The 11,554-nt window shown below is 38.3% G+C and overlaps 1 protein-coding gene and 1 pseudogene across 1 annotated transcript in view; both read left to right on the top strand.

The window, feature by feature from the left end:
- Nucleotides 1-1,072: 1,072 nt before the first annotated feature.
- LOC114619772 lies at nucleotides 1,073-1,625 on the top strand (annotated as a pseudogene).
- Nucleotides 1,626-5,724: 4,099 nt separating this feature from the next.
- Col5a2 (collagen type V alpha 2 chain) overlaps nucleotides 5,725-11,554 on the top strand; it is a 129,662-nt gene continuing 123,832 nt past the window's right edge. The window contains exon 1 of the mRNA XM_028765636.1: nucleotides 5,725-6,207. Coding sequence (XP_028621469.1) covers nucleotides 6,114-6,207 — 94 coding nt within the window. The 5' untranslated portion in view covers nucleotides 5,725-6,113. The remainder of the gene's footprint in view (nucleotides 6,208-11,554) is intronic.

Genomic DNA, 11,554 nt, shown 5'->3' with positions numbered 1-11,554 from the left:
AATTACCCATGGCCTGAGGTCAGCATTTCTATTTTGGTCAAGCTTCAAAAAACGGCATATATACCTTGATCATGCTAGTCCATTTTGTCCTGGGAATACTTTTATTCTTGCCCATTGTGTTAAAGCATTTCTACCAACATCAACATGTTGGCAGCCAAGTACACGGCTTGAAAGAAAAAACAGACCCCCAGACAGAGTTACTAAATTAACAGGCTGGCAAGCCAAGGATGGGTAAGATTCTGTACAGAGCTTTACCAACCTAAGATATAAATGTATTTCTTTTGATAATGCATATTTCATGATGGGTAAGGAAGTCATTTTTGTCATAATGACCTAAGATAGGCTCAGTCTTGTTCATGAAATAAAAAAGGGGGAGTGGCAGAGAGCCTTTGGGGCTGCTTGGCAAGGATATGACATGGGCCAAGGACAAGGAAGTAGACTTCAGGCAGGTATCTGACATTAGGCTAGAACAAAGAAATAATATCAGGTAGGAATCTAAATCTTAGGCTAGTACAAAGAAGTAATTTCAGACAGGAATCTAAATTTTAGGCTAGAACAAGGAAGTAGGCTTCAGACATGAAAATGGTCTTGGGCTAGGACAGGGAAGTAGGCTCAGATACTTTGGTCATCCTGATAAGCCCTTAGAAACAGTGATCACAGGAGTGTTCATGTAATTGGGTTTAATGCCTTATTTTTTCTTTGACTATTTGTTTTTATTGTATATCTTGGTCCTTGACTATTTGTGTCTATTGTATTGCTAGACCCTCAACGTAGAACTGACCTTATTACATGCATGTAATCAAAATAGTATAAAAGCATAAAGGAGGAGGGAGGGTGGAATAGGGGGTTCTAGGGAGGGGAAATGGGATGACATCTGTATTGTAAATAAAATATCCAATAAAAAATGAAGAAAATGGAAAAACAAGAAATGAAGTAAAAATTTAAAAAAAATTTAAAAATGGGGAACAGCTTTTCATTTTTTTCTGACTTCTCCCCTCTTCCCCTGAGCAGAGCTCTGGCTTCACTGAGCTTGTGCAATGGTGTCAGGCTAGTGATGCTGTCCCCATCAGTCACCATGGTCATCTGCTGGTACCTCACCAGCCATGATGAGCTGTTCTCTGACATTTATAAGACCTGGGAGATGCGGTGGGCTGTGCCTGGAGGTGTAGGGCAAGATGGTCAGCAGAACAAAGGGTGCCATTGATGACTCGCACTCGCTCGTTTATGGAAATACCTCTGCTGAATGTCTGGAGGGCGAAGGTACTGAAAGCACAGTATTCTCTGGTGTTGACATTTTCGTGAACCATCACCTACAAGAAATCAGTTTCACAAAAGAGGCCTACAAAAAGTACATCAAACACTACGTAAAATCACTTAAAGGTAAACTTGAAGAACAGAAACCAGAAAGACTAAAGCTTTTTATGACTGGAGCTTCAGAGCAAATTAAAGACATCCTTGCTAATTTGAATAACTACCAGTTTTTTATTGGTGAAAACTTGAATCCAGATAGTATGATTGCTTTCTTGTACTACCGTGGATACGGTGTGACTACATTCATGATTTTCTTTAAGGATAGCTTAGAGATGGAAAAACATTTAAACTGGATCTATCACCTGTCACTGTAATTGGCTGCTGCTTACCAGGACTTAGAACAAATGGGACTGATGTCATCTTCAGCTTTTACTTTGACTATGATTTATTTGAAGTGGAGGCATTATTTTTTGTTTGTTTTGTTTTTAAGAAAAAAAAACATTTCATGTGGGTTGTCTAAAAATAAAGTGCATTTAAATTTAAAGAAAAATGGAGAACAGAGCAAAACAGAGTATTCTCAACTGAGGAAACTGGAATTCAAACTGTGGAAACTAAGAGTCACCTAAAGCAATGTTAAAGATCCTTAGTAATCAGGAAAACGCAAATCAAAACGACCCTGAGATTTCACCTCACACCAGTAAGAATGGCTAAGATCAAAATCTCAGAAACAAAAAAACAACTCAGGTAACAGCAGATGCTGGCAAGGATGTGGAGAAGGAGGAACATTTCTCCATTGTTGATGGGATTATAAGCTGGTACAACCACTTTGGAAATTAGTCTGGCAGTTCCTGAGAAAACTGGACATAGCACTACCTGAGAACCCAGCTATAACACTCCTGGGCATATACCCAGAAGATGCTCCAACATGTAATAAGGAAACATGCTCCACTATGTTTATATCAGCCTTATTTTTAATATCCAGAAGCTAGAAACAACCCAGATGTCCTTCAACAGAGGAATAGATACAGAAGATGTGGTATATTTACACAATGAAGTACTACTCAGCTACTAAAAACAATGACTTTACTAAATTCACAGGCAAATGGATGGATCTAGAAAATGTCATCCTGAGTGAGGTAACTTAGACACAAAAGAACACACATGGTATGTACTCATTGATAGAATACCCATGATATAACTTACAGACCACATGAAGTTCAAGAGGAAGGGTGAGCACAGAGTGGATGCTTCAGTCCCACTTAGAAGGGGGAAAATAATCAAGGGAGTAGAGGGTGGGAGTGACTTTGGAGGAAGAGACGAAGGGGAGGGGGAAAAGGGGGACAGAATCAGATATGGGAAGAGATGGAAATGTACAGAGGGTCAGATAATTGAATAGAGGTGTGTAGCAATGGGGAATGGGGAACTGGGGGTAGCAACCAGACAGTCCCTGGAAAGCAAGAGGCTCCCAGGACCAATGGGGACAATATTAGCTGAAATACCCATGATGAGACTGTATCCAGAGATTAGGTATGGCTCCCTGGTTGAGGGGTGGGGCCACCTACCCATCTCCAAAATGTTAACCAAGAATTGCTCCTGTCTAAAGGAAATACAGGGACAAAGAGGGGAGCAGAGACTGAAGCAAAGGCCATCTAGACACTCCCCCACCTGGGGATCCATACCACATGTAGACACCAAATCCAGACACTATTGCTGATGCTAAGAAGTGCTTGCTGACAAGAGCTTGATACAGCTGCCTCCTTCAGAGGCTGTGCTAGATCCTGACCAATACAGATGTGAATGCTTGCAGCCAACCATCAGAGTGAGTACAGGGACTCCAAAAGAGGAGTTAGGGGAAGGACTCAAGGAGCTGAAGGGTCTTATCTGGCATAAATGGGAGGGGAGCCTCTTGGTCCTGTGAAAGCTTGATGCCCCCATGTAGAGGAATGTTAGGGCAGTGATACTGGAGTGGGTGAGTGGGTGGGTGGGGGAGCACCCTCACTGAAGTAGGGTAAGGGGGAATGAGATAGAGGGTTTTCAGAGGGCAAACTGAGTAAGGGGATAACATTTGAAGTGTAGATAAATAAAATATCCAATTAAAAATATATAATTTCAGGTATGCAAAAAGAATATATTAATAAAGTAGTATTTCTCTCTTCAAACTCACATGTTGCTCTTTCAAAGAATTCTTATGTATAGGCATATCTATGCCATGTTGTGTTCTTTTTCTGGTCAGTTACCTATTTATCTTTCTTGTATGTTAGAGATATTTCTATCATTTTTCTAGAAATCTGCAGTTGATTGTGTGTATCTTTATTTATACTGACTGTAATTTCTCTCTTTGTCCTAAACTACCAGTTTGATTCTTTATTAAACACCATGCATTCAACAAACAACTACTTGTCATAAATAAGCAGCAGAAGTCCTTGTCATCTAGGAGCTTTCAATGTGGTTTAAGATACAGATAAATACAGTATTGTATGGAATGTCTACAAAGGTCATTTTGTATCAAGAGAGGGAAGCATGGCTGGTTGAGGAGGAGGCAATGATTAAGCTTTGCTGTTGCAGTATCTATACAGGTGGCAAAAGGGCTGTCCTCATGAAACCCACTTCTGCCATTCTTAGCAGAGTATATGGATATAACCTGCTCTATATCATGTTACCTGCATGTATATTTTCAGGGCTGACCATTTAGTACTGAAAGTGGTGTACTCCTCTTTGGGGAAGACTATTTCTTCCATGCTCAGCATTCTCTAGTTGCCTATACGTCTCCATATCCGGTTGAAGCCTCCTGGTCCTTCCTCTTTCCAGTTTGGCATGTCTGTTGTTGCAGTTCTTGTTCAGCTCATGGTGAGGAAGGTACGGTGGTGAAATTTTATGCATTTAGCTTCTGACATTGTTATGATTCCTTTGCTCTTACAAACTTTCTACTTTCTCTTCCTCAATGATCTCTGAGCCTTAGGTTCAAAAGTTAACAACTTGAGAATCCATTGAGACTGGGCTACACAATTCTGCATTTTAATTTATTGTTGCTTTCTGATGTGATTTCCATCTGTTGCAAAACAAAGTTCCTTTGATGATGGATTAACAAGATCTTTTACATTGTAGGTTTTTTCAGCTGTTGTTCAAAAATTTAGAAGAAATTAGATTTTTGATCCTTATTTAGCCCATTAAGTGTGAGCAAGACAGCCATAGGAATATCAGTATGTTGGTGAAAGAATTCACTAGGCAAAGACAGGTCTTGGTGACAAGTTAATCTCAATGGTGCAGGACTAGAAAGTTGTTCTTGGAACTTCTCCAGAGTCTAGTTCCACCTCTCAAGTTAAAGGCTCTTGGCTTTCTTTTATTAAAGAAATTAAATAGTAAATGAAGCCTCATATACATATTCTAATTTTAGACTGTTCTTTTTCTTTGTATTTATCTTGGGTTTAATTCATTCTACACATAGTTGTATATCTTGTTTGTATTTTTTGTTTCATATAGATGTATTTTTTCAGCATTTGCATATATATGTTCCTTAAAGGTGATAGATATTGCCTTTGTTTCTAGTATGCCACACTCCTCCAATATTCACTGTATCTCAGAGTACCTGTTCAGTGCTGAGCAACTATGAGCAGTTGGGTCATACATGTGTGATCCTCAGGAACTCACAGTATCAAACATAACCACAGGGCGTTTGAATCTTGCCAAGCTTGAGTGAGGCACAAAGTTAATGACTTGCTCTTAACAGAAATGTGCGTCTGAGATTGCCATGCTCCCTGGAAAGCTGCTGTGAGGTTAATAACAGCACCATCCACTTTTATGTAGCTCTTTGCAATTTGGAATCTAGTTAATAGCATATTACTCAGTTTAGTGTCACCAGATCCTGCACACTGGTCAGGCCAAAGCCCCCTTTCCAGCAAGAAAATTGGACAGATAAAGACTATGTACACATTCACAAAATTGGTGAGTGGCAGATCTGATGTTGGAATCCACCCTAAATCTGAGACCTAAAGCAGTGTGCACTCCTCAGTCCACAAGCTTAGTGGATTTTTTTCACAATAAAGTGCTCTGTATTCAGGAGAATCTGTAGATATGCCTCCTTAAGAGATGTGGAAATAACTCAATACAAAGTATCTCAAGTTCATTTTGCATTGGCAGTACTCTGTCTCTTTTCTTCCAGAATCCTCTCAAAGCATGGGAAAGGGAGCAGAATGAAAATTGGGACAAGAATTCTTCCTCTGCTGTCAAAAGAAAGGGTTAAAAAAGTGACTTTTAAAGGCTTAAGTGGCGAAGAAAATTCTGAATTATCTAAATGCAAAAGAAAAAAAAAATCCATTAAAAGCTGTAATCCTCCCTAAAGCTTTTTTAGTGTCTCTGGAAAAGTCAGTGGGTGTGTGTCTGGGGGAAGGGTTAGGGAGGGAGGAGCAGACTCCTTCTAATAGGCTTTTTTTTTTTTTTTAAGAAGAAAGAAAAGAAAACACACGCACACTTAAACAGAAGGAGAAATAAAAGTTTGTCTTTGTTGAGAAGCTGCCTCGGCGCTAAAAATCTACAAGAAGTACTGAAAATCCAAGTCGCAGAGGCGCTCGCTCTGATTTGGTTGTTTACCATCAATCAGACGGTTGCTTGGCAGACACTGGATGGTTATGAGCCTGAACAAGCTGAAAGGGGCAGGAAAAGAAGTGGAGGCAGCATTCTTCCTATTTAAAGCTGCATCGCTTGAAAAAAGTTTTCGCAGACTGTGCCGGAGCTGGTGCTGAAACAGACTGAGGCAGCCCGGGGACTGGTGCTGAAAAAGAGCCCCCATCGGAATTCATGGTGCTACAGTGACCTTAGTATCTACTCTTCGATCCCAGGAGGACCCACATGTCTCATATTTAGACATGATGGCAAACTGGGTGGTAGCAAGACCTCTCCTCATTCTTTCTGTTTTATTAGGGTACTGTGTCTCAATAAAAGCCCAGGAACAAGAGAATGGTGAGTTTGCCTTTTGCTTTGCTTACGGTGTTTATAGCTTGGTTTGGGAACTAGATGGAATGTTAAGCTTCAGGAAGAGCTTGAAGAGAAGACTCTGGTTTGAAGTTTGAGAAGGGGGCTGTAGGATTTGTAGCTTGGCTCTGGAGACTAGGCACATCTGCAAATCCGGAGCTTCTGTGAGTGTCCTGGCAAACAGTGGGCTTCTGAGATCCTGTAAGAGCCAGGATCTGATCAGTCTTTTTGCTCGAATTTAAGAGTGGGACTTTTAAAAGAAAAGAAGAGTGCTTAAAACTGAGCCCCGGAGGCACTTTTAGTTAGAGGTCTGTTGTGTGGGCTGGCACTTTCCAAGCAGGGAAAGGCTGCTGCAGAAGCTGGGCAGGGTGGAGTCTTTCCTGTGCAAACTCCAGCAGCTTCATGGAAGTCTTTGTTTAGAAAAACCTCTGCTGCAACTCCGAGAGTTCGGAATTTCCTTTGTCTTTGCTCTTCATTCTTTACTTCCCAAAGCCTTATCCTCCTCTCCACCCCCTAACGTTTTCCTCTCTCATCTTAAAATCATGTTTGCTTACTGAGACGGAGTCAAGTTTATTTCTCCATGACAGACGCTGATAGAAACCAGATTTCTTAAACTGAGTTACTTTCCCACCCTACTGACTTGATTATCAGGACAGTGTGGTTCCTGGGTGGATGGCTCAAGGCAGGAAATCAGCATGCCATATATATATATATAAAATCTTACTTGGAATAAAGTATTGAGAAGGACTTTTCCCTTAGGTCCTTCCTTCTTTCCTTCCTCCTTCCTTCCTTCCTTCTCTCCCCTCCCCCCTCCCTGTTCTTTCTATTTTCCTTTCTTTTAACACATATCTTGCTTGGTTACTGTTTTGTTTTGTTTCCCCTATGTAATTTACATATGTTAGTTCTGGGTCATATTGTTAAGCAAAATAGCATGGCTACTAGAGAATAAAACTAAAAAAAAAAAAATTAAAATGGGCTTCATTGATATTAACCTTAATTTTTGAAGGTTGAAGTGTCAGGAATAGACACATTCTCATTGTAAGAGACCAGCATAGATTTTAGTCACTGTTAGCATCAAACTCAAGCTTTCAAAACTTAGCAATGTGTTAATCATGTCTGTTACTGTCTTTCTCATGTGTATATCCAGCCATCTGTATAAATATGTTTCCTGACTTTCTGAATTTTTTCTCTAAAAATATGTAGAAACTGTGTTTAGCAATTGTAATTTCTAGAAATCCTATACAATTCTGGAGATAAAATTCAAGTCTGTCAGTAGTCCCATAGAGGGGGCACTTTTCTAAAATCTTGAAACTTTTAAGACCTGTTTCTATGTTTCAAAAAGTGAGGGAATTTATGAAGGGTGAAACTTGCATTTCCTCAAAATTCCATGAAAAGTCTGTGTTGTTTGCAAATGGGAGAACAAAGAAGTTAAGAAAGAGGAGAATAGACAGTTGCATTAGGATAGAAGGAAAATGTCTGAGTATCAATGAATCTACCTACTTCCCTTCCATACCAGAAGAACAACTCTAAAATGTCCATAGACTTCATTCTCAATTTATATTAAAATTATGCACTTAACTTTTATAAATTACAAAAGTAATCGAATATGTGTGTAAATGAAAGATGTAAGATGTTCAAAAATCTTAAAGGGTAGGCCATGTGTTAAACTCTCATCTAAGTCACTGTATTTATTCTGTAGGTCTTACTGAAAAATAAAAGGTTTACTGTTCTCTAATATTAATTTACACACATTAAGAATAGAAGGTTTAGTTCAGAAAGTCCTGCCTTTGGGCAACCTCTTTTTCCTTAGTGTTATTAAATAGCAGAGAAACTCAAACCCAAACCAAAGACTATTTTACCATGAAAGCAAATTTCAGACGGTATCAATAGTAATTCAAAAAGATGTAATGAAAATTAATAGTCGGAACCTGTGTGTCTGAGTAAGGAAAATATTGACGACTCAGTAATCTAGAGTATGCAGAGCCACTTAACTTACACTTCCATGCATACCTGGGTGCGCCCTGATACCGTATGGACACTTCTTATACTTCAATTACCCTGTTAGAATCTAGTCATTCTATGTAATTTTTGAACTTGAGAAAGAGTCAATGTGGGAAATACTCTATATTATAAAGAAAAGTATAAGGCCTATATATCAAGAATACACAATTTTCAAATCACTGCTATAAGTAGCATGTGTTATGGTATTTCCTTTGTATTCCACTTAATATGTGTTGCAGAACTGTACGTAAGTATGTATGTATAAGCTTAGCCTTTCCCTTTTGTTAGTATAGGACACACTTTTCTTTTTGACTATGGAATAGGAAACAAGCAAAGGTCGGCCTGATGGGAGGACATATGTATGCTAAGACAGAGTAAGTAAAGATTTAGACATTTCTGGACAAAATACAAAATAAAGTTTAACAATTGATTTGGATTTTAAAAGATTGTTAGTAACTAAAAAGAAAGAGAATGGGAGTTAGACTAACTTGAGTTGAAAGTATAATGTAGCCATAGAATCAGAGCCAAGATAATAAAAACAGCTTTTCAAGACCTCTCTCCCCCTCTGCTGTGTATTGTGTAGGGAGGCTTTGGAATGTCCCAGATTTGTTTTTTTGTAAAAGAAAAATGCTAGACTATTTACAGTAAAAATTTATTTTCAAATCAAACTGCAACATCTAGGGAGATATATACATTTTTGTTATTAGCACTAGGCATACTTAATGTTAGGAAATGATCTTTGTTATGAATCATTTTATTCAATACCACATGAGTGATAGAAAGAGAAGGTGCAGAAGCAGACATGTACTGTGAACTGCAGTGCTTTCAGAAGCCAGGCATGTAATATAAACAGTGATAAAATAGCTTTGTGTGTTAGCAGAGTTTGATGGGACTTGTAGAAAATTGAAGTCACGTACATGCCCACTTTAAACTTTCCAAATTAGCATTTTTCAAAAAGTATCGCATAAGCCAAATTCAATATGTCTAAGGTCCTATTCTGGCTCATGGACTATAAATTTTCAATATTCATGTTGCAACTCTACAGTGTTATTTGGTCCCAAGCCAGCTACTATCTAAGAACAGAAAAAGTACACATAGGATTTTTAATATTGTGGTGTCTTTCATTTTTGTGATGCTATAATTGTGATTTATGTTGTAAGAATATAAATAGGAATCATTAGCTGTGTGACACTCAGAAGTACTTAGGTAACAGCATTAGATGCTTAGTACTTAGCATCATTTCAAAGGAGGCCCAGAGAAACATAGGATGAATATATATATAGCTTAAGATATTTACATTCATAGATTGTTCTACACATACTACTATTGAAATGGTTTTATTTTAGAGGGCTTCATATATTAGAACACAGTTTCAACAAAGAAGAGTATAACAGAATTTTGTTTTCTTACTCAAAAGAGGCTCTCAAGTAGAGTGAAGGGCTGATATATTGAAAATAGTTGGGGACTCAAACTCTAATTCTCTTCATTTTCTTATTCCTAGTGTATGGTCTTTGACTTCATAGTCCTTAGTGGTTGCTGGTGATTCAGCTATTGCATGTAGTTTCTTAGGCATCTGGATAAAGGATAAAAAAAGCTGGGCTTCTGCATTTCTTAAATGTAATCTTTTATGTCTTCAAAACATTTAAATTTATTTACATTTGGCTGGAATTTAATCATATGGTCACACAAAGATGAAAGAATTAGTAGGAAAATTTAGATGGACCATATGGCAAGATGCTCAACTATGGAAGACACAAGAAAGAATTGCTTCAGTGGACAAAACGCTGAGTGACACACTGGATACTCTTCATATATGAGCAGAATGCAAAGCCAAGAATATGTCAGAAATATATACTAAACTGCAGTGTAACATTACTCTGAAAACTCACTCTCTCTCTCTCTCTCTCTCTCTCTCTCTCTCTCTCTTTCTCTCTCGCTCTCTCTGAGGGGTTAGGGAATTCATTATATTGACCAGTGCAATATGTGCAATAGTTTAGGATTCCATAAAAGATCACCTGAACATCTTGTTATTGAGATAGCTTCCAGTTTTATCCTTTTAAATATACCTAGTAAACTTGGATGTGGTTTGAGAATCAGATCTTTGTGGATGACCTGTGTTGACACTAGCGAAGCACTATATTATGCTTTTGACTACCTTTCTTTTAATATTGATACAGATCACATGTCTTCTATGCACTAAAAGATGAATGCTAGGACTTTGGTTTCATAGTGACTCATTTTAATTATCCAGAAGACTGAAGTTTGTAAGTAAACCACTAAAATTTTGACATTTGAGGAAAAGATTATCCAAACCCAAGTCTTCTCATGGTGTTAGGTGAATAAATCTGCTATACAGAGGACACATGTAATTCCAATGTATGTTCAGGTAAATGTGAGTTCATCTCTCATTCCTTTTCCTGTTCTTCACACACTTAACACTATCACCTCAAGCCTGGGTGGATTACTGTGATCATCTCAAACATTCACTTAGTTCAAGGTGCAAAATGAAACAGAAGGAGTAGGCTTTATGTTGAGAAAATGTGATGAGAAGGCTGGAATCCTGATCTTTCATATGAACTCTAGAGAATATGTCTAGCTACTAAGAACCATTTTGAGTTCAGTGGATTTAAAACACAGTTAACTAGTATAATTGGTGTCTTGGAGGCTTACTGCTGAATAAACTCACCCTTTTTTAGCTCTTTGTGAACTCTCACTGGCTGGTTCAATTCATTTCTGGCCCAAACTTCTCTCCAAGCTGACTGGCTTCTCTCAGCTTCTTACTAAATTGCTCTGCTTAGCCTCAAACTAACTCTGACAATCTCTTCTAATCTTCTGTCTTCTTCTCAATCTCTGGCTTGTTCTATCTTCAACTGCCTAAAGCTGTCTCTGCAAAATTGTTCCAGTAAAACTGCCTCTTTCTGTCTCTCTGTGCTGCTCTCTTTTATTGTATATACTGTCTCTGACTCAGTCTGTCAAATAGTTCTCTGATTCATCACTTTGTCTGCTCCTCAATTAGACATATCTTTCAAACACGCCTGCTTCCTTTTATGTCTGTACCTTCATTGTTTGGGATTAAAGGTATGTATTAACAGCATGTCTGTATTCCAGACAGATCATATTGTAATCCAGGGCATGTCTGAATTCCAGCAGGATCACATAGATCTAGAAGGTCTTTGGATGTGATCTCTTGCCAGAATAGCCATGTTTTTGGATTAAAATGCCTCTATAAACTACCCTACAAGAATTGGCCATTTTCCTGCATAGTACTTCTGTCTGTTGATGGCATTATTCAGTCAGTAAATTTCACCAGTCACTAAATATTTCTCATATAAAA

Source organism: Grammomys surdaster, unplaced genomic scaffold (genome assembly GCF_004785775.1).
Source record: "Grammomys surdaster isolate TR1022 unplaced genomic scaffold, NIH_TR_1.0 165, whole genome shotgun sequence".
In the NCBI taxonomy this organism is placed as follows: domain Eukaryota; kingdom Metazoa; phylum Chordata; class Mammalia; order Rodentia; family Muridae; genus Grammomys; species Grammomys surdaster.
This window is presented reverse-complemented; position numbering and strand designations above follow the sequence as displayed.